At 33.6% G+C, this 23,062-nt stretch overlaps 5 protein-coding genes and 1 long non-coding RNA gene across 12 annotated transcripts; 2 read left to right on the top strand and 4 right to left on the bottom strand.

Moving 5' to 3' along the window:
* Positions 1 to 131: 131 nt before the first annotated feature.
* LOC110615806 (serine/threonine-protein phosphatase PP2A catalytic subunit) lies at positions 132 to 4,694 on the top strand. Its single transcript, XM_021757933.2, has 6 exons — positions 132 to 651; positions 1,681 to 1,795; positions 3,082 to 3,190; positions 3,271 to 3,348; positions 3,969 to 4,160; positions 4,268 to 4,694. Exons 1-6 carry the CDS (start codon positions 399 to 401, stop codon positions 4,439 to 4,441), a joined length of 921 nt encoding a protein of 306 aa, XP_021613625.1. The 5' UTR covers positions 132 to 398; the 3' UTR covers positions 4,442 to 4,694.
* A 1,494-nt stretch (positions 4,695 to 6,188) lies between these two features.
* On the bottom strand, positions 6,189 to 6,599 carry LOC110614371. The gene is made up of 2 exons (XR_002487780.2): positions 6,435 to 6,599; positions 6,189 to 6,329 (listed from the first exon to the last, which is right to left on the bottom strand). It is a non-coding gene; the product is annotated as an uncharacterized LOC110614371 (long non-coding RNA).
* A 1,040-nt stretch (positions 6,600 to 7,639) lies between these two features.
* LOC110615970 (probable inactive receptor kinase At1g27190) lies at positions 7,640 to 9,947 on the bottom strand. Its single transcript, XM_021758246.2, has one exon. The coding sequence runs from the start codon at positions 9,774 to 9,776 to the stop codon at positions 7,959 to 7,961; it is 1,818 nt and encodes a 605-aa protein (XP_021613938.1). The 5' UTR covers positions 9,777 to 9,947; the 3' UTR covers positions 7,640 to 7,958.
* Positions 9,948 to 10,529: 582 nt separating this feature from the next.
* Positions 10,530 to 11,597, bottom strand: LOC110615339 (transcription factor MYB1R1). The gene is given in 3 exon segments (XM_021757183.2): positions 10,530 to 11,126; positions 11,207 to 11,415; positions 11,504 to 11,597. Coding segments are annotated over 3 exon segments (651 nt in total). The 3' UTR covers positions 10,530 to 10,778.
* A 4,496-nt stretch (positions 11,598 to 16,093) lies between these two features.
* LOC110615973 (protein COFACTOR ASSEMBLY OF COMPLEX C SUBUNIT B CCB4, chloroplastic) lies at positions 16,094 to 20,029 on the top strand. 7 transcript variants are annotated; one of them, XR_002488129.2, is made up of 9 exons: positions 16,094 to 16,254; positions 16,325 to 16,491; positions 16,623 to 16,722; positions 16,845 to 16,918; positions 17,304 to 17,485; positions 17,615 to 17,685; positions 17,998 to 18,081; positions 18,652 to 18,806; positions 19,803 to 20,029. XR_002488129.2 is itself a non-coding variant. In XM_021758249.1 (8 exons), exons 1-8 carry the CDS (start codon positions 16,153 to 16,155, stop codon positions 18,739 to 18,741), a joined length of 855 nt encoding a protein of 284 aa, XP_021613941.1. In that variant the 5' UTR covers positions 16,094 to 16,152; the 3' UTR covers positions 18,742 to 19,767. The 7 variants fall into 7 exon arrangements, 2 of the variants coding, with proteins under 2 accessions (XP_021613941.1, XP_021613940.1); XR_006350753.1 differs by lacking the exon at positions 19,803 to 20,029 and adding an exon at positions 19,527 to 19,767; XR_002488127.2 differs by lacking the exon at positions 19,803 to 20,029 and adding an exon at positions 19,519 to 19,767.
* A 161-nt stretch (positions 20,030 to 20,190) lies between these two features.
* On the bottom strand, positions 20,191 to 22,466 carry LOC110615971 (glycosyltransferase family 92 protein RCOM_0530710). Its single transcript, XM_021758247.2, has one exon. The coding sequence runs from the start codon at positions 22,111 to 22,113 to the stop codon at positions 20,368 to 20,370; it is 1,746 nt and encodes a 581-aa protein (XP_021613939.1). The 5' UTR covers positions 22,114 to 22,466; the 3' UTR covers positions 20,191 to 20,367.
* Positions 22,467 to 23,062: the final 596 nt, after the last annotated feature.

Genomic DNA, 23,062 nt, shown 5'->3' with positions numbered 1-23,062 from the left:
AAAAAATCCAAATTCTTCAATTTCATGTGCATTTGAGTTTCATTTCGCGGACAGCATTAGCTTCCCGTCCTTATTCTTCTATTTTTATTTTTTTTCTCCCGAATTTTTTTTTTAAAACTCTCATTTCTCCAATAATTATTGATAAAATAAACCAAACAAAAAAACACAATATTTCGGGAATTTCTCATTTGGCAAAGAAGAAAACTCAAAAAGCAAAGAGAGACAGAGAGAGAGGGGGGCGAGGAATGATAGAGAGATCTCCTAAAAACGATTCGTTTTGCGAACCAAACCGGTGCCGCAGATCGTTAGTCGTGGAATCTTTTACGAGGATAATCTGATTTGATTTCGATTGAGAATATTGTTGTTGACCTGCGAACGATCTTTGTGGACCGGAGAAGATGCCGTCACACGGGGATCTGGACCGTCAGATCGAGCACCTCATGGAGTGCAAGCCGTTGCCGGAGGCCGAGGTCAAGACTCTCTGTGATCAAGCCAGGGCGATTCTCGTTGAGGAATGGAACGTGCAGCCGGTGAAATGTCCGGTCACCGTTTGTGGCGATATTCACGGGCAGTTTTACGATCTCATCGAGCTCTTTAGGATAGGAGGGAATGCGCCTGATACCAATTATCTCTTCATGGGCGACTATGTAGGTCTGTTTTCAATTCATTTTTTAACTTATCATTCCGTAACAAAAACTTCTGGACCTTGATTTTTATTTATTAGTATTATCATGTTTTGTAATTTGCTTCATAGATGGATTTTGGAAATAAATGAGGATTTGGATTCTGGATTTGGACGTTAGATGTATCTATTTATTTAAATTTGTTTATGCCTAATGTTTGTATGAAACTCTCGTTATTGGTATTAACAATGAAGAGTTGGTTATATATTTTTGGATCCACATATTAATATATGAGGATTTCGTGCTACTGCTATAAATGAATTTTTTATTTTTTATTTTTTTTGGTAATTTGGCGCTAATTGCCTAATAAAGTGAATTGTTTTAACACTTTAACGTGGAATCTGAAACTAATAGAGCTATGGGCACTAGCGTTTGCCTTATTACTATTATTATTAGGGCGAGGTTAAGGAAAGCAATATCTCTTCAGCCATTTTATAAATGAATATGGGTGAAAATATTTTTTTTTTATTAAATAAACACATCTCATGCATAATCAATTGCTAGAAATTTAGTACTTTCCTTAGCCTTTCCTTTATTATTATTATCATCATCTGTTAGTTTTTTAAAAAATAAAAATCTTACTCTTCCTCATTATAATTATTATTATCATCATCATCATCTGTTAGATTAAAGAGAAAAAAAAGAACTTAAAACTCTTCCTCAATTCTGGTTTGTGAGTTTCTGACGAACTGCTGAGAATTTGGGCGGATGCTTTAGATATAGTATGTTTTATTGGATCAGGCTTCTAATGTTATAAGGCAAGTTTCATTGATAAATAAGTATGGTGCTCAAATTATGAGCCCAAACTTCTATTGACTGAGATCAAGACATGCTTCGCAAATGAAAAGGTGGGTGATTAGGTCACAGCGTTGTTAACAATTATTACCGCCTGTTTCAATGGTTAAACCATGTCGAGCATGGGTAGATTTTCTATATTTATTGGAAAGTTATTGAATTTGTGTAAGCATTTGTAATCTCCTCAATTACATCAATGCAGATCGTGGGTACTATTCAGTGGAGACCGTCACACTCTTAGTCGCCCTGAAAGTTCGTTATAGAGATAGAATTACGATTCTTAGAGGAAACCATGAAAGCAGGCAGATCACTCAAGTGTAAGCTTATGTTTATATCTATCAAATCAAGTCTGCATTTTTCTTTTTTACCTTTTGAATTATGCTATTATCTATTCTGCAAGAGCAGCAAGCTCCTTTATTTTCTCAGTTAAAGTTTGTTGACTGACTTACAAATTGCTGCAATTTTATAGTCCATTCTACATTGGATGGTGGCACTCTTTATAAAATATTTACACTAAATAATATCATGCTTAGATTATAAATGTCTTATTTCTGGCCTTGTTAGTCAATATTGTCCGACTGCACCCCATTGGTGGGGTTTATAGGGTACTGTATCATTAGACTGGTAGTGATTATTTAGTATTAAGATGGGTGTATCAGAAAATCTTGTCAGTGCAGAAGAGAATCTTTGTTCCATAACCCCATTAAATGGAATTATGAAGCCAACGACCACTCAGAGTACTTTTGCAAAGAATTCTTCTATTTCCAAATCACAAGAGATTTTGCATCACCGAGGATAGGTAATAGTACTTTGTGTGGTAGGAAACTACTGCTTACAACAATATATCTTATCCTCTGACGATATTATGGGGCCTGTCCCAACTATCAAGTCCCATCCCAACCAAGTGATGTCAATAATTTGATTTGACTCTTGTACCTTCCTTGGGTAAATAATTTGTTTCTCCATATTTTTGCCACCCATATTGGTCAAATAGCGTGAATATTGAACAATGCCCACCAGGCATCAGACAAATACTCTGCGTCTATTTGATAACTTAGTTTTTTCTTTTTCTTTTTCTTTTTTATGCTGTAACCGTTGGATGCTGTTCTAAATTAGCCAATGCAAATATAGTAATGCTAGAGTGACAATAGTGGCAATGATAGCCTCGCATTGAACAGATTTGACTGTTGTTAGAGTTGTCAGCAACTTATAGAAGATGAAAAATATGACTAGTGGGATTTGGCATGTCGAATCTGTCACTCAAAAAAGTCCAAAGAACAAGAACCAAACCTTTTTTTTTTTTCTTCTTTTGTCTAGAAGAAAAAATTAAATAATATAGGTCATGAGAGCTTATGACCAACCCAATATGAGTAAGAATTGATTCAAGATACAGATAACTATATGAGAGTCATCTCCCATTATTTGCAATGAAATTTGTTTATTACTATCTGCTAGAGCTAGTTTTTTTTCCCCCCATGAGTCTCCTTGTCTCATGCATGCATGATCAATCCATTCATGTGATTGTTGGCTATTTCTTTTCTTTTTTGTTGAAGATTGTTGGCTATTTCAATTGCATTTCTTATGGTTTTATTACCACTCTCAGGTATGGTTTCTATGATGAGTGCTTGAGAAAATATGGAAATGCCAATGTATGGAAGTATTTCACTGACCTTTTCGATTATCTACCTCTTACAGCCCTCATTGAGAGTCAGGTTGGCATTATAAATATTGCAGACTATTTTGGCTAATATAAGTGAACGAAAGACTGACTGCCTGAATTTGTGTCTTGTAGGTCTTCTGTTTGCATGGTGGACTGTCGCCATCTTTGGATACATTAGATAATATCCGAGCTTTGGACCGTATACAAGAGGTATGATTTGCTGTCAACCTCTGAAGTCGGTTCTTAACTGTGTCAAAAGCATGACGGCTAAACTTGTTGTACTTGCTTACGAATTTCAAGACTAGCTTAAATGATAATGATATACGTTATGGTTATTTATGTGACTTACAAAAAGTAAATAAAAAAAAGAGCAGCCAGTATAGTGTTAACCTTTTGCATATGATTAATAACTCTGCACTTTGTTGACTCGGGTTATCAAGAACTTAATGTTTGTTCTGAAGCTGAATTGAAAGCTAAAATTTGTTACCATGTGTTAAAGCATTACTGTTTTAAGTTTTTCAGGGAGAAAAGAATAGGTCTGCAGAATAAGTTTACCAAAAACTGCAGATAGTATTAAGTCACAGTATTTTTTCCCCCTAATTTTCTCTCTTATCTTTTCAGTCATGGGTTGAATTAGGTTCCTAACTTCCTATATAACATTTCATTTCTCCACACTGAGAGCTGTATTTAAAACTCTCCTTCAGTACTTTGTATGTGTGCACAATTCACTATAATAGTATTTCTATGGTTTTTCTATTTTGCTACCAATCTTCATTACTTTTTATTACTCTGAAAATGATCACATTTGATCTTTTTCTCTACACAAATAGGTTCCACACGAAGGACCAATGTGTGATCTCTTGTGGTCTGATCCAGATGATCGATGTGGGTGGGGAATATCTCCTCGTGGTGCTGGCTATACATTTGGACAGGATATAGCTTCTCAGTTTAACCATACAAATGGTCTCACTCTGATTTCACGAGCTCACCAGCTCGTTATGGAAGGATACAACTGGTGTCAGGTGAGTGAAGCCAGACAGGACATTACTTAAATATATCTCTTGTTCCTCGCACACAAAATATGTAAAATAAATGGTGTTAATTGAATGTTAATTCAATTGCTCTTCAGGAAAAGAATGTTGTCACTGTATTCAGTGCTCCAAACTATTGCTACCGTTGTGGGAATATGGCTGCAATTCTAGAGATCGGGGAGAACATGGACCAGAACTTCCTTCAATTTGATCCTGCCCCTCGTCAAATTGAACCTGACACCACCCGCAAGACCCCTGATTATTTTTTATAATTTCCATATTTCTGCCGGCTGTTTGTAAACCTTGTTTGCTGATGTATCACTGTAGATGTGTCTTAAAAGGGGAGTTTTTGTTGTTTAAGGTGGGGTTTATGCACATCATTATTCTTTGTTTGGAGTTTGTCCTGCTGCTGCTTTATTTATGTTCCCAAGTAAACCATAGGAAAGTTGACACAAGGCACGAAAGGCCGTATTTCTTGTATATTTTCAGAAGGAAGCAGCAATAACATGATATTTTGTTCTGTAATTTTGCAATTTTAAGCTAGAGGCACTGGTTTTTTGGTGAAGAAATTGCTTTTGATGATGTAACACCTGTTACATCCCTTGTGCTTGTTGGCTTCTTTATGCATATTCTTCTGCTTTAGAAATAATGGTTGGTTCTGTTTTAATCTATCCCATGTTTTTTATGTTTTTATTATTTGATTCTTTTTTTCTCTAGTTGCAATGTATTGAACTCCTTAAACTATGGAAAAGAAAAACCCTTAAAACTTTTTAATGTGATACTGCTAGATATCATTTTAACATAATTACAATGTCTACAAGAATAAATGAGTTTCTACTCAACCTATTCAATCCATTTTGGCATTTCATTTCTTTTCGATTCCTCTCCTACATTAAATTCAGACACTAGCAGGCGGAACTCTGCTTATATAATTTGGTTGCCAAATTGTAACCACAGTATAAACTCCACTCCGTTTAGGATGCCACACCATTCTGTCTTCAGTATGAAAAAATATGTAAATTTAAAGCCTTTGCTTTAAACCACAATGAATCAGAGCCAATGCCAATAGAGGAATCAAGCAAGCAACTTAAGTTGGAGAAGAGAGAGACCTCACTCAATAAAACTAGAAATTGACTAAAAACATATTGAGGATCAAGAGGCCATGGAAGTGTCATTCTAAGAAACTAGGTTCAATTCAAATCAACACTCTAAAGAAGTTTCAATCAAGGCAGAGCATCATAGGGTTACGAGAGGGGAATCTAAGGAGAGATTTGGCTTCGGTAATAGAGCAATGAAGGTCAACTATTCATGCAAATAGAAACGGCTTAAGGACCCTGGGATATCTTAGATCTAACCATGCAAAAACCACTTTTGTGGTCAAGCTACCGCTCAAGTTTTACTAAAGCATCAATCGATGATGGATAAAAAAAAATCTCAAAAAAATGCAAGATTTATAATAACCCTCTCCATTAAGCTCAAATCTACAACCAAAAAAGCTATTTACCTCTATCAAATGGGATAGGATAACCAACAATTCGAGCAGGACAGGGAAGCTTACCTTACTCGGAGGAGCAGAAAACACACAGATGCAGGAAAAGGACCTAATTCCCAGAGAAGGTGGTAGGTTACAAGTTCTCATGGTAATTTTGAATTAAAAAAAAAACATATTTTATTATTTTAATTAAGGTGAAATATTAATTTAGACTGAATATTTGAGCGTTTTAGCTTTTATAATTTTTTTAAGTTTTTGATTGGGAATTCGACCTTATCTATTTTATGATTTATAAAAAACTAATTTCGTAAGATGCATAACTGCCTCTCTCAATAATCTCATCTTAAAAAATCGTAACTTATATATATACCTCTCTTCTTTTTCAGTCTCAATTGCAAATCTAGGTGAAGTTTCGGCATCCAAATCAAATCAAATCAGTTTGGTTTGGTGAGTCCATTGGTTCCCATTCAAGCTTCCAGAAGCAGAACGAATTCTCCTACAGTTTCATCCACAACAAACACAGCAAATCAAAAATGAAAAATCCTTAATCAACACATTTCATTACAAATAAATTCAAATTTTCATAATCAAACGAAATAAAATCTAGTAATTTTAACAAAAAATAAAAGAAAGAAACAAAATCGAACATCCAAATCCCCTTCTTCCAACTGCAGTAAATCATGGAAGAAAAAAATCAATCACAATACAAAGGCATAAATGAAAGCATTTTCATTCTGCGTTTCAGTTTGTTAACGGATATCGTTTAGGATTACCGCTTAAACCCGGTTGGATCTTACTGTGGCCAACCCAGGCAGTTGAGTTGGTGCCATTGAAGTCACTCGAGGTTGAACCGTCATTCGGAGTATTGCTTTGCTGTTTGGTTAGGAGAAATGATGCCTTAGATGGATAATTGGTCTTATCAAAATAACGGGGATTTAATTGACTACTAATAATCTTATTTAATTTTATATCTCACTAATTGTTAAAATATCTTATAATATTTAATAAAATTTAATAATTTTTTAAAATGATATAATTGAAAAATTAATTAAAAAAAATTGTCTTTCTATTAATAAGTGTGAAAAAACAAAAGGATATAATTATTGAAAACTATATTTGAAAAAACATGATAGACTGTGCAAATCAAGATAAAAATAATAAATAATGAGGTGAATCAAGATATTTTTATTTTTATTTTAAAATAAAAATAAATTATTATTGTGCATAGTACGGAAATTATGCTATAGGTGCAAGCTAGTTAAATTAAAGTCCCATACCCTGGCTATTTGGAATGGAAACTGAAACTCCAACACATGGAATGCATTCATGCAGTGGGAAAGGCAAGGACTTGAATTGAATTGAATTGAAAATCCATTCATAGAATAAAAAGGTAGTGGTGTGGGGTCAGGAACATGTGCTAATGCATTCAAGGGACACGAGCTATGCCTCAAATTCCAGCTACATCAAAATAAAAGCCATGCTTAGCCATTAGAGGTTGTGCACAACCTCTGCTGGCTGGATCTAAAAAGGTGCCATTTTTATGGTCCCAATACATAAAAAAGAAAGGTCAGGTCAAAATCAATGTGATGGAGACAATGTTGACCATCAAACGGACAACTGTTTATTGTTTTCACGAGAAGTTTGTGCCTTCTTTCTCAGATTGATAAATGATTGTTGCATTATTTGTTTGTTGTGGAACTAACTCACTAAGTTGGCCACTTGGAAACGATCCACACATCTAACCAACTTTAGCAGAATTCGGCAGAGATCTTCCCAATTCCACCAACGCAGCCTTGTAAAAGGCATGTATAAAGATGACTCCTCAGATAAGGCTTCATAGAATGAAATTCTAGTGAGATGTTAGTCATTTAGAACCCTTGACAGAATAATTTTCCAGTCATAAAATCATGATTTCAGAAATTACCCAAAGATTAGCAACAGGTGACTAACTATTGCATTGGAGCTGAGCAAACATGAATGGCAACAAAACGAAGAAACTGGTCATCCCTTGTGCAGAATGACTGAAGAATGAACTCTAAAAACATGGAAACAAGCATATTACAAATAGACGACAACAAAGATTCAGAAAGAAACAACTTGGTGATTGATGATAACAGAAATTTCCTGAACTGCATTAAAGCTACGGTAAAGATAAAGTTCCTGATTGATTCAATGTACAGAATTATCCAACAAATGCGCATGACAACAGGGGAATCCATTCAAATGGAATGCATGCCGTTGGTTTAAAAGCTAATATTTCTCTTCTCAATTTGTTCTTCTTATTTTGTCTCCCAAGGCTACTCTTTATATTCAGGATCCTGTTTCCCAAAGATCAATGGGAATTCATCGTGCTGATCAGAAAAACCATGTTTCTCAGCCATGCTCTTCAAAGATTCATAGACTCGGTACATAGAAGGCCTATCCTTGGGCCTGGAAACCACACAACTCCAAGCAATCTTCAGGAACTGCATTATTTCATCATCATGACCTTTCCCATGTAAATCTTTATCAACAGCATCCTTGCTTCGACCAGTGCTCACTAAATGATTTACCCAATCCACCAGATTCCCTTTGAATCCTTCCTCTGCAATACTAACTTCCAAAGGTTTTTGCCCTGTAACCAGCTCCAAAAGTACGATTCCAAAGCTATAGACATCCCCTTTAAGTGAGGCAACCATGGTGCTCGAATACTCGGGAGCAACATAACCAAACTCCCCCAAATCTCCATTAACAAAGGAACTATCATTAGAATCCCGAGAACCAACCAACCTTGCCAAGCCAAAATCAGTAAACCTAGCATCAAAATCATCATCAAGAAGTATCACATTAGAGCTAATATACTGGTGTATATATGGTGGTTGGCATCCATGGTGAAGCCAAGCAAGCCCTCTAGCTGCACCAACACCAATCTTAACCCTCGTAGGCCAATCCAAAAGACCAGAGGGATTAAAACCAAATCCACTCCCATGCAATTGAGAATACAAAGTCCCATTAGGCATATGCTTATAAACCAAAAGCCTCTCTTCTTCAACAACACAAAACCCCAACAAAGGAACCAGATTCGGATGCCTAAGCTGGCCTAATCTGTTCATCTCAGACCTAAACTGCTTCTCGGTGAGCTTACAAGCACTAAGCCTTTTAATAGCAAGAGCAGATCCATCAGGTAACACAGCTTTATATGAAACCCCTGTTCTAGTTGATATCACAATGTTTTCCAAATCAAAATTGTTAGTGGCTAGCAATAAATCAGACAACTTGATCTTAACAATGGGTTTTTGAAACAATGAGACTTGAACAAGCTTATGTGATCTTAACAAATCAACCCAGCTAGGATCATCCTTGCCACTACCAGAACCATAACCTTTCTTTTTGTCACTTGACCTAACATACAACCACCACCAAATCACAAACCCCAAAATCAAAGACCCAGCTGCGCCAATAACGCCAGCAACAATGATAATGCCAAGGCTCTTACCACTCAATCCGCCGCACTTACCAAGAGGCCTGCCACAAAGCCCATCGTTCCCATCGAAATCAGCCTCCGGGAACGACGACAAATCAACAGGTAGCGTACCGGAAAGATCGTTATCCGCCACCGTGAACCGTTTCAACCGGGCAAGACTGCCGAGACCATACGGGATCGAGCCGGACAACTTGTTTCCATTCAAAATGAGATTGTTCAAGAACTTGCAGTTAACGATTTCAGGCGGAATGGAACCGGAGAAGCTGTTAACGGAGAGATCTAGAGTAACAATATAAGGTAACCAAGTACAGATTTGGGAAGGGATCGAACCGGATAGCGCATTGCCGGAGAGATCTAAGGTCTGGAGGCTGCGACAGTACTTGAGAGAATCAGGAAGCTGTCCGGCGAGCTGAGACGCCGGGAGCTGAAGGCTGATGATGCGGTTTTCCTTCTCGTTCCAGCAAGAAACACCATTTAGCTTGCAAACAGAAGCAACAGAGTTGTTGGTCAAGTCCCAGGAAGCCAGTCGACTGAGTGGGTCGGTAAGCGAGTTTTTCAAGCCTTCAAGGCAAGTTACATCATCTTCAATGGCAAAACAGAAGGGCAAAGCAAAGAGAAAGATAAAGAGCAAGAGCAAATGCAAGATCCTCATAGTATTTCTAGTGGAGTGAGGGCTGAAGTAGTTAGTTGGCGGCGGAAAAGTGGAACGGAGAGGATAGCGGTGGTAGTGGAGGCGGAGGCAAAAAAGGCACGGCCATTGACTGAGTTAGACAGAACCACAAAAAAATGGGGCAGAGAGTAGCAGCATTGCGCTATTATTAGGCAGCCAAAGCAACAATCTTTATCTTTGTTGGGGGAGTTTTAAAACGACATCGTTTTTAATGAACTTAAAACAGGCGTAAGGTGGAGCTGGGTCCCCATTTCTGGGAAGTTTTGATAAAGGGAAAGCCGAAAGGTGACAAAAAGAAAGGACGTTGAAACTTGAAAAGTAGAGAGTTTCAGTTGATTCAGCAGATAAAAATTCAATTTAGAATCTTTACAATAAATTACCAAATCAGCACGCAAATGATTCTTAGTTAGTTAATCATTTTCTTGCCCTATCTTTGAATAGCCACATTGGGCATGTAAGGAAAGAATAGCCCAATAATTCTCCATAAGAAAGAAAAAATTAAAATTGGGTTAAGAGTCCAAGATATTTTTTTGAAAAGAAATATTATGGAGAAAGGATTAAAACATTTAATTTTATAAAAATAGAAGTTAGGCAATTAATTTTAATAAAATATTAGTAATTTAACATTTTAATTAAATTCCTCAAAGGAGATAATGTTAATTATAAGCAATCGTCAGACAGTTTGTTCCCAGTTGAAAGTCCTAAACAACAAAACATTCATCAACTGGGCTAGGGTAGAGAACAATATCAAATTGAATGCAGAGAGAGCATGCTTCCATCACTTCACCGCAAAAAGGATGCAGACAAATTAAAAAGAATCCAATGTCTTCTCCACAAAGATTTCCCATCTTTGCTTCTTTTTATTTTTTCAACCTGTGCAAACAAGGAATCGCCTAAGACTAATGATCTCATACTAATCGACCAACCTCATTTTCTCCTAATTAATTCTTTTCTTTATCTTCCTTTCTTTCTCATTTTAAATTATTAGCTAATGTTAAGCAACACTGATGCCGCTGTCGACGCCGTCGGTGACTACTCTTCTGATGAAGGAGTAGAGAGCTTCAGTGATAGAGGTAAGTGTTCTTTAGTGGGATTCTTCTCGTTCAAGTTAAGATCAGCCATTTTTGAAGATAGAGGAACTGGAATAATTGGCACTGGACGAATTAGCTTCGGCGATATCTTCAGGTTTGAGCTGCTTGATCCTAATGAGAGATTCTCCATCGTGTTGACGTCGGCGACCGTTAAGAATGCAGGGCTGAGCGATTCTGGGAAAGTTGGTAGAGTTGCAGTTTCTTGATGGACTTGCTCTTCTTCAATTAATGAACCCAATGACTGTAAAATTGAAACCAATATGAACATGTAGCAATAGCAATAGATAGATACATAGTACATTAAGCTATGGTGAAGCATACTGAATCAGCAGTGATGTCAAAGAGACTAGATCCGCGGCGGTAGCGATAACGGTTGTTTCGATGGAGATAGTACTTTTGAGCATGGGTAGCCACCTGGGTAGGCGTCCGTGTTATCACAAAGTTTCTTGAAATTCCTCTCCAGTCTCCTTTCCCTAGTTTCTGCAACCCCAACAGGAAAAGCCTGTGTTCATCCTCAGTCCATGGCACACCTAGAGCAAAATCCAAGCATGGGGAAAAAAGTCAGCAATCAGATAATTCATATTTACGAATACTAATATATATATAGTGAAAAAATACCTCCCTTGCGCTCGCAGCTACTGCCTGAGCCGTGAACGACGTTGTCAGATTCATAACCGGCAGCCACGCCTCCTCTGTTGAGAATTTGATCCATGATATTAAAAGAAAATAAGAATAAAAGCAACAGATATCTGAACACTGATACATCAAAATAAAATTCAAATACCTTTAAATAGATTACAATTAAAATTTAAAATTTAAAATTTTAAAATATCCTAACAAATTCTATAATTTAATTTGAATAATTAAAATTTTAAAATAATAAAAAATATGTTGAAATTTTAAATTAAATTTCACCATTCTCCTTAATTTAAAATTTTTGCAAATATATTAAATTTTATTAAATATTAAAAATATTTTAAGAAATTTTTTTAAAATAAGATAAAATTAAAATAGATATATAATAGTTAATTTATATATTATTATAATTAAAAAATAAATAATAATTTTAAAATAATTAAATAATATATAAACAAAAATTATGTGAGAGTAATATATTTATATGTAAAAGTAATTTGTATTTATTTTTATTTTTTTAAAAGAATTTATATTTTAAATTTTATTGAAATATACAAAAAATTAACAGAAGATACTAAAAATAATTAAATAGTAAAATAAGTAAAAATTAAAAAAATATTATAAGTTTGGATAATAATAATATTTTTTAAATATTTTTTGCTGTTTTTTATAATTTTAATTTATTTGTTAAATTAATTTTAAAAGTTTGTTAAGAAAATTTTATCATATTTAAAAATATTAACACTTAAAACTTTAAAATTAAATAATTATTATTTATTTGAATTCAAATTTATTATATTGTTAAATTTTAAGAATACATATATTAAGATTATATTATGAATTGTAAAAAAATTAGATATTGAAATTTTATTATGATAAATGTCATACATATAAAAATAAATTATTTATTTTAATTTTGATTAACAAATTATTTTTGCAAACATTTTAAAAAATTATTTTTCAAAAAATAATTATTTATTTTAAATAATTATCGTTCTGAGGGCTAATTATTGATAATTATAATTATAAAAAATAAGGATAATTTTTTTAATGATAAATAATAATAATAAACATTGTAAATGATAATAATCGTTATAAAAATAATTATTGTTTAAATAATTATTTTTATAAAAATAATATTTTATAAAAAAAATTTTCTGTTTAATTTTATTTTTTTTAAATTGTAGATTAATCATGATTGAAACAAACTGATAAGTATAAATTTTAAAATTTTGTAAAGTGTTGAAATATTTTAAAAGTAAAAAGGATTATGCAAATGAAATTTTTGTGTCAATTTGGAGTTATAAAATTCTTAGTTGATAAGTTAGTGGAGATTATTTATAATTATTTATAAATATTTTATTTTATTTTTATTATTATTTTAAAAAATTATTGTACTTATAAATAAATATTAATTTTTAATATTTTATATTTTAATAGCATTATATTTTTTAATATTATAATTATTATCATTAGAAATTTATATATTTATAAATAATTTTCTTTAGTATTTTATTGGCTGCTTTATTTATGAATTTACAATAAAAATTAATAAATAATTTTTTAGTAAATATTATCTAATAAATTAAATTTAATTTATCAATATTTTTTTCTTTTTTTTAAAGAATTAATAATAATTTATTATAATAGTAAAATATTAAATTTTAATATTTATCAAATTAATATATTATATAAAAATAATAATACATAATATTCAATAAGTAATTAATTCAAAAGTGAATAATATTTAAAGGATATCTATAATTTAACGAATGGGAAAAATTTCTAATATTATTAATTTTAAATTTTAATATTTAAAATTTTAATTGAATTTATAATGTAATATCTATTTAAATTTCAAAGTTAGTAAATGAATATTTATATTTTCTATTTGTACATAAATAATAAAAAAATAAAAATTTTTAAGATAAGATCATTAAAATAAATTTTAATTTTAATAATATTAAATTATTAGATAACATTTTCAATTTAAAAAATAATAAAATTTTTACATGAAAAAGAAAATAATTATTAAATTTACGTAATAAATAATTTATTTTACCTCTTAATTAATTTTAATAAATTTGAATAAAATTTATAAACATTATCACCATAATCTACTCTTTATTAAATCAGTCCAGAAAAAAATTAGTTAAAAAAAATCAAATTAAAATCCATCTAACCAACCTAGCATATTGGACCGTCTAAATCGGCCGGAAATGCAATGAAGATTGTACGCCACCATTCGCAGCATCAAAAATCGGGCAGAAACCCTATCCCAAACAAAATGCCGCGAGCAAAACAGCAATAAATCGCGGTATTGAAAGTGTTGTTGATACATCAACTATTTTTTAAAAAAAATAAATAAAATTATATTAATAAAATTTTATCAAATAAAAGAGATATCATTCAAAACGGAGAAAATTATTCTTAATAAATTTTCTAGTTAAAATATAAACTTAGAGTGGTATTACGACGAACCCATATAATAGAAATATCAGTTCTAAAATTTAATAATAATTTACCATCATTCAAAATTAAATACAGTTCATAAATATTTAAATATGGAGATAGAAAAGATTGAACCACTTGCAAATAATATATAAGAATGCAGTAATTAAAAGATAAAAATTTCGTCCCAAAGAGCAAACAGTGATGGATAGCAAAAATTTTTATTTTCATCAAAAATAAAATGCTCGGCTTGTAACTAATAACCAAATCGTTCAATGCATTAACTGTCTGATAATTGCCGAGTCCTCGACAGTTTCAACTTATTGCTTTGGCTATCCCGACCTTTGACGGGATGAGCCGTTTTACTATTACTTGTCAAATTAACGTTCGCATGAGTGTGGTTAGAGGCATATGAAAACCTATAGTATTGTCATCATGTTGAGAGGAAGGAAAATCATTATTGTTAAAAATCGAAACATATATCTTTTTGCCTCTAATTTTATAATAGATAAACTTCTAAAGGATGCCATAAATCTGCAAAAACAAATTTGCATATTTTGAAAATTGATTGAATTATTTGTGAAAAATATTCCCACTATATATCAATTATAAGTAACTATCGGAATATCTCTGAAACTCTTAATAGGAACAACAACATATTTTTGTATCGATAATCAATTGCCGTATATCGATTTTTATAAAAAAAAATTAAATTTAAAAAATAAACAAAAGTAAAAATATCGAGTAACATAGAAATCACACGACAAATTTGCATTTTCGAATCGATACATCAACTACTTAATTTCACATAAATCACATGATTGAATTATTTTGGATTAGTCACATGGATAAAGTGTATGTAGTGGAACATCACATCAGCTATAAGCAAGTAGCTAAAATATATCTATTGCAAAGCTTTATCCTTATTGTTATTAAGTAAAACCCAAATCCATCCATGGGATGGGTGAATTAAGGAAATATTTATTCTATAGAGAATATTTTTTATAATTAAAGTACTTACAAAAATTAATTAATAAAAAAATAATTTTTTTTAAATAAAATAACTTATCTTTTTCATAAAATAGTCATTCTATGTAATTTTATTAATATTATATATAAATTTATTATTATTTTTTATTTTTTTTAAATTACATCTAAGTAACGAAAAAGAAATTATATTGTCTATAAGTAATTTTCAACAAATAAACAGAGGCAATTTCAAACTACAAATTTTACATGTTCATTTATTTTTACATATTTTTCCATATCAACATGGTACAAGTAACAATGATTTTGGCCAAATATTATAATTCCTATGGTTTTCTTTTTTAAAAAAATAAATTAAAAATGAGTTACAATTTAATAAACAAGTCTATCTTCTAGATTTTACAAAAGCAAAAATCATACTTTACAGTAAATGAAATATATATAATAAAAGCGAGATGTGGTGGATTATCAAATCCCAGCCAGAGGGAGGATAAGAAAATGACTGAAGTAGTGGCCTATCCAAGAATCAATCATAGCCATTCAGTTAAATTACTATTGTTTTTAGAATAGTGGTAATTGTGTTTAGAATCAAATATATAAAATTAATTTATATTTAAAAAATAATATAATATTATATTTAATATTTTATATTTACTTTTTAAAAATTAATTAAATTTAAATGTAAATGTAAATATTAAAATAATTAAATTACTATTATTTTTAGAATTAAATATATAAAACTAATTTATATTTAAAAATAATAAAATATTATATTTAATATTTTATTTGAACTTTTATATTTTAATTTTTAAAAATTAATTAAAATTAAATTTAAATATAAATGTTAAAATAATTAAATAAAATTTTAAATGTTCAAATTAAAATATAAAATTATATAAATATTGAAAATTTTCAGTTATTTAATTATTAATTTATATAAATAACAATAATAATATCTATAGTATTTCAATTAAATTATTAAATTAATTGCATATGTTATTAAATTTATAAATTGATTAAAATTATATTAAAATATAAAAATTAAGCGAATTAAATTAAAATTAAAAAATTTATATTAAAATACAAATATCTGAAAACATTGCGTTTTTGGATCAATTGGGGCTAAAAAACTAAACTTAATAATAATAATCTAACGACCAAAAGGTGGAGAAGAAACGAACAATTTGATAACAATGGAAGCGGGAACTGTCCTTCACGCCATTCCCTGGAACCCCAAGCGCAAAGCTCCATTCCACAATTTCCGTTGCTTCGTTAGGGCTTCTTCAAATTCACAGGTGAGGTACCTTCCCCTTCTCCTTCTCATTTACTCGCGCTTTCTTCTTCTTTTAACCCCAACAATCATAGGCTCCCTATAGACGGCCAAAGCCCTACAGAAACTTGGTCGCAGATTGGGTATCCAACAATGACGACACTGTTCGAAGCTCCCCAATATTCGTCGGAGGGGCTTCTCTCTTGGCTGTACTCTTCAATCGTGCCGCTTCTGGTATAGCTCCAGTTGCCGATGCCAGTAGGTAAATTGCTCTTGTTTGTGGGAGTTTCTTTCGACTGATTGAATTCATATGTGAATAATAATGTGTGGAGTTGATTGTTTCTGTAAGATTGTCATCTATCAAGCTCTTGATGTAATCTTTGAACTTGGCAGTTCACAGTCAAGAGCTGATTTATTGACACTTGGATTGGCTGTGACCAATGTACTAGCGGGTTTGGTGTGGCTCACAATCAGGCCAAAGTCGATATCTGCGGTGAGAATTCTGCATATTCTATCTCCCTTGCCCTATCTCTTACATGCAAGTGTGCGTGCAATTAGTATTGATGCTTCCTCTTTTCTTTCTGCTGATTGGAGAATATAATTCTTTTGTTTTAGGTAAATCCTCAAGGTGTAGAGTGTCGAGTTATATCTTCCTCCCTCCCAGACTTTGTGGTTTCTGAGTTATTATGGTACTAGTTCTTGTTTTCTATATGTCCATCCTTATCATAATTGAGGACCTTGAGGTGCAAGTGCTATTTGTTGATGAAAAATAACGCAAGCTCGGACAGGCTTGCATTGTTTGATCTGTGATTTTTGGCTTCTCTTTGAGAAAAATAAGTAAAACACGATGAAGGAAAATGGCTTCTGCTGAATTTACTTGAATTAGTATATTTCCAGATATTCCTATTCTTTCTTGACGTTTTAAAATTTGTTAAAGAGAAAAAGAAATGTTTATGTTAAAAATATTGGCTTCCTTCCCCTCATGCTCCCTCCTTCTTACGAATTATGTGAGAAAGGATATATAAGGTATTTCACCATTAGTCCATTAATAATCGCTTTTGGTGCTCATTCTAGGGTATGGGAATCCCTGTCAGCTGTTACTTGCTGCAGATCTCTAGTTGCTGTTTATGATGGCATTTGCATCCTACAAATTGGTGTGGCAGCTGAATCTCCCAATGAAGGTGAAGCACTGGCTGTGGATGCTGCCAAATTGATGCAAGGATCACTTTATCAAGCTGTTATGAAGTCTGGAGCCCGTAAGTAATTGCGATGATCTCTAGGATTTTTTGCTCTTTTTAACTTTTTTGGCTTGTTATTCATGATTTTGATATAGACTTGCCAAAGAAATAGCTTAAAAAGATGACTAACTATTAATCCATTTGCAGAGAGCTATTTGGCCAACCTATCTCTCTATCCTGGGAGGTCTGAGCTGCCATTTTTACCTAAAAACACACAGGTTATAATGCTGGTTTTCTCTGAGTTTATATTCACTTAACATCACAAGACAAAAATACCTACTGCTAATTTTTTTGTGCAAATAACTGTTGTTTTTCACTTATAACTGAAATTGATTTCTTGATAAACTGAAAACTACATTATATTTCTCATTTTGTACTCTATACCTAAAAAATAAAGATATCATTATATGGGAAAATTTGTTATGTTATGAGTTTTACTGAGCTTGAAGGTTAATTCTGCCAATTAAAATGCATGGGGGTTTCTAATATCTCATTAAAAGAATGGCTAAAACAATTTTGTAATTTGCTAGGCAGTGATTTTGCAGCCACTTGGAGAAAAAGGAATTGCAATAATTGGTGGTGACACAATTAGGGGTTTCACAACTTCTGATCAGGTATTCATATCTTTATCCATTTCAGGGTTCCAAGCAACATCTATTCATCCTCCATTTTCTTTCTACTGATTTAAATGTTTCTCATATCCAAATGGATTACCCACTAGGGAAGTTAAAAAGTCAGATCAACCTGTCTGACCTGGCAAATATCCACTTAGCTAATCCAAATTTATCAGTTTTACTGCAAAATCTATTGGTTTGTGTTAATCTTGCCAGAAGGCTATTAGGTCAGGTTCAGTTTTTTTACTTTGGTGATGGCATCAATTGTAATCGGACTCATAATTTAAAAGCGCAGTTTGGTTTCCCACATTACTTGACCCAATGAAATTGATCTACCCTAACGAGTGACAACAATCTATTCAAATTAGCAAAATTTCAGTTTGGTTTACATATTTCATAACAAGATTGAAGCCCAGTTCAGGCTGAGACCCAACCAAACCTGACTTCAGCTTTTTATAACCCTATTACCAACATTCTAAGGTCATGCCTTTTTGTCTCCAGTTATCTGCCACTTGGATTTAATTAAATTTTATTTGCTTTTCTTTCTCTAATGTTCTCCCTTATCTGCAGGCATGGATTTCATTTATTGGAGAGAAACTTGATGCTACACTAGGAAAATATGTAATCAACATTCCATTGGCAGTGCAAGATAGAGTTTGAAACTAGATACTTTGATGTGTTTCAAACTTCCATGTGCATTATGCTTTAGACATGTTTTCTTCAAGGTAATTTTTGTTTTATCAGTATGCCATCTTGCTTTTACATTCCTACTTTGAGAAACAACAAACAAGGCATAATGTACTTTGTCCTGTTCATTTTGGGAAGTTTACTTTGTTACTCGTGATCTCAGCCTTCCAAAATGTCTTATCTCCTTTCATTTTTAGAATTTATGTTTGGTGGCATCTGCAATATATATGCAAAATTTTTGTCAAGGACATCAATCTTTTAATTATCATCTTTATATCCTAACTCATAGGAATGGCAGCTGGATGGTGAGAGTTAATGTGCATAGGGGAAACTGGATTAACTTACTCTTCATCCTTTATATCCGTATATTGATTAGTTAAAATGAGCGCATACCTAAGCCACCCTGTATTGACAAACCATAAGGCAACCTTCAGCTATCAGAATAATTGTAAGGTTAGGTTTGTTTTTTTGGTGTGAACTGATTTTGCTCACCACTATTTCCAACTGTCAGTCAGTTTGATGTTGCCCTCCTCAACATATGGACAGTTGGACACCATGTTTTTTTTGTGGCTAGTGCCTTTGTATTTATATGGATAGAAATGGAATATCTTTCGAATATGAAAACGGGTGGAAAAACACTTTTGGTGCTCTATTTCATGAATTTAGTTTGGTGTACCCAATTTGATAATTTTTTGTTGGAAGTTTGTGATGCTTTTTGTTATGTTCGGAGCTTTATCCTGTCATCTTTAGGCTTCCAGCAGTTTTTTTTTGAGGCTGGGGACACTTACCAAGACTCAACATCACAGACAGTGCCAGGCAATTCTATTCCTACTCCTGATCTTCAATTTCATTATCCATGCTTGAATTGTTACTTTCCTATGTAATCTTTGGATTCTTACAACTGCTACTGGTATGTGAATTGTGATGTAAAGAATAGGCGCATTCAGATGAGACTTGATTTTTAATATTTATCTAATCTGCATTCCGTTTGCTGCGTTACATTGGATTGATGGACGGATGTTGTTTTGGTACAACACACTCTGATTAGGTTTGTGGACAGTCGTTAATCAATTCATAGTTTATCGAAAAACTTGCAAGATCAAAGAGCATCAGGTTCTATGCCTTCATAGCTATAAGCATTTGGACTTTATCTCTCCATGGGCATTTGGGAAGTAGACATGGATCACACTAGGCCGTCTTTCAATGTTGAATTTTCGTATCTGTTCTGCCAATAATATATGATGGTAAACTTATAGTACTACATTCGATAAAGTAAAATCCTCCAGTTCCCAAACTTCAATCATTCACATTTAACATTCTTCCATCGGAATTTATTTATGCCTTGAGCCACTGTATCATATCATCTTTAGAGCACATAAAACTTCAACTGCATTTTAAATGAAGAGCAACGGAGCAAAAGAATGAAGAAAAGAATCATTTCATATTTTAGCAACTTTACAACTGTATGTGTAATTTGCATGTCTATGACAAACAAACAATAAGATACAAAAAATGGTAAAGTAAAGAATGAATCTGCGTGTATGATTACTCTGTTTTACAAAGGTACCTAGCTGCAAGCACCTCTAAATTGTGACTTTGTTAGAAAGGAGACCTCTCCCAAGGAAGTAAACCAGTTGCAGTAGCAGCAAAGTTGGCCAAGACAAAATCCTTAAGACCAGTGTCCCAAACTTCACAGAACCGTAATCGCCAATCAGGAGGTTCTATGGCCACAGTCCCTAGTCCAGGTGCTCTATCTTTTGAGCCCTTGTTTTGGTCCTCTTGCCAGTTAGCAACATAGGTAGAAACTCGCCTGAAGAACTTGGCTTTGAAAGTATCCCATGCCTGGTATTTATAGTGGTTCACTACAGCTTTACTTTCAGGCACATTCAGGTACCTGTATCCTCGCTGTAGTTTGAAGTGATGCACCACATTAAGAAGGGTCACATCCAGCAGTTCTGGGCGTACAATAGATTTGTGCCGTTCAGGAGCTTGAAGCCGGCAAGTATAGCCAACGGTTACTCCCTGTGATGGGTATGCGGTCAAACCAGAAGGTCCAAAGCTGTGACAAATTGTTCTTATCTCTGCATATGTTGGTGAATTCGAGTAATTCGCAACCAGGGTTCTTAGAGAATTTTGACCCTGCATATCTTGTCTACGGTGAGGAGGGAAGTAGAAAAACTCGTCCACATCAAAGAATCCCAGCCACTTGCATTCATTCCTTGCTCGCAAAGCACAATGTGAAAAACCAGCCTCCTGCGCTTTAGTCCATGGCCAAGCATGCCTGCTAACATTGTAGTTCTGCAAATTAAGCTCATCAATTACCTCTTGAATCCCATCATCGCTATTGTTGTCATAGATAAACCATCGCTCCACCCCCAGCCAGGCATGGTACACAATCCACTCCCGAAGAAAAGAGGCTTGGTTCCACAACATGGTACAAGAACAAAGCTCATACTTCTTCCCACCATAACTCCGCTTATACGACTTTGTACTGTGAACTTTGGCTACAGAGGGCAGAGGTTCAATGGCATTTTCACCAGCATCAACCCGGCTAACTGTGACTCGAATCCCCTGAGCCTTCTCTGGGTTCCTCCGAACACTACGGGGGAACGAACACCTTACAACCTCTTGTGCAGCCGCAGTTGCTTCGGTAGTGAACACAAATCCTTTATCCTTGTCAAAATTGCTTAAACTAAAGTGGCACCTGAATTGGGTCGGATCTGATTCCTCGTGTGGGCGAAGATTCAATCCTTTAACGAACACAACCGCTGAATCCAAATCCAAAATCGCCTCGTAGACAACTCTATTCCATGAAGGAACCACCACTGCCGTATTACCCCGCAACAACACATCACCTTCCACCTCCCAAGTTCGCCGCAAGTCAACAGCAGCAGAAAAATTCATCGGCGGAAGCTGGCACCTTACAAGGGACCTATCCCCACGGTATCCATCTACAGACATGGCCGGCTTTAAAACCACATCTTCAGAAGACGAAGAATTGAACAAACTATAGTAAACACAGTGAATATTGTCACCGCTAGGAAGTTTATTAGAAACAATTAGCAACAAGTGGTCAGGCAACAAGACCCTATCCTCCACTATCAAAGACAAGGATCTAGCATCGAAAAAGTCTCCAGTTAGAGCTAGACGGGTAGGCAAAAGCGACAAGGAAGTGGGTACAGATAGGACTGGCCGAAAAGACCCAGTACGGATAGGCGAGCGATCCGAAGAAATGAAGAGGAGAAAGACGAAGAAAGACAAGCAAACAGTTAAAGACCTAACTGAAAAGAAGTTGGCGTTCGGTTTGTATATTCGCTTCCGCTTGCGGCGCTGCTCGGAATCCATTATTCTGCGCAAATGAATGAAGCAAAATTGGAACTTGAAGGATGGCTGTGCAAGCAGATCTGAAGTCAATAGTAGCTATTCTCGGTCTCTTGAATTGTGGGATTATTAATCTGCTCGGAGAGAGAGAGAGAGAGAGAGAGAGAAATAGAGGAAGCAAAACCGCGTTAATGATGACAGAACGGTGGCAGCGAAAAAGGGAGGAAAAATGAGTTTATATTAACATGTTATTTTTGGGAAGAAGGAAAGGATTCTTGTCCGTCCCTCTCGCTATGGAAGGAAAGAATGGAAGAGGGAGCTGAATGGAGTTTTTTGGGGCCGCCGATTTTGATTTTTGCAACTCACATCGTTAGGCAGTTTTTGTGCAGACAAGTCGTTAAATATATAAAATTTTATAAATTTTTGACTCCCTTTATTTTTAAAAAATATTTTTCAATTTTTTAGAATTTAAAATAAAAATATAAATTACTTTTTAAAAATAAATGGAAATTTATATTGTGAGTTATATAAATTCAATTTAGATAATTTTTTTTTGAAATTTACGCGTAAGATTTGTTAATATATAATTTTTTAGGGCAAATTTCTGAAATTGGTTAAATTAATGGCCCTAGAAATGATTAATAATTTTTTACACCTTGATAAATGTCGGGTTTCTATTTCTGATATTTGAGCTGAAATCGAATTCTGAGAAAAGAGACGGCTGCAAAGCTCTCTAGAGCTCATTAAGCGAACCAGTCCGTCTACCTCACATTCAACGCGTAAAGCAAATCGGCTTCACATGATGTGATGAAAAATAGGAGAAAAGGTTCAATTATGCTTTGATCCTACTATTACACGCATTAAAGGAGAATTAAATAATCCGTCTAACGAGGATGGATGGACAAGTACGCTCGTATATACGGCTCTGCGTGACAGGACAGGTGACACTATGGCAGAATGGCGATTAGACATC

This window comes from Manihot esculenta, chromosome 5 (assembly GCF_001659605.2).
Source record: "Manihot esculenta cultivar AM560-2 chromosome 5, M.esculenta_v8, whole genome shotgun sequence".
In the NCBI taxonomy this organism is placed as follows: domain Eukaryota; kingdom Viridiplantae; phylum Streptophyta; class Magnoliopsida; order Malpighiales; family Euphorbiaceae; genus Manihot; species Manihot esculenta.
This window is presented reverse-complemented; position numbering and strand designations above follow the sequence as displayed.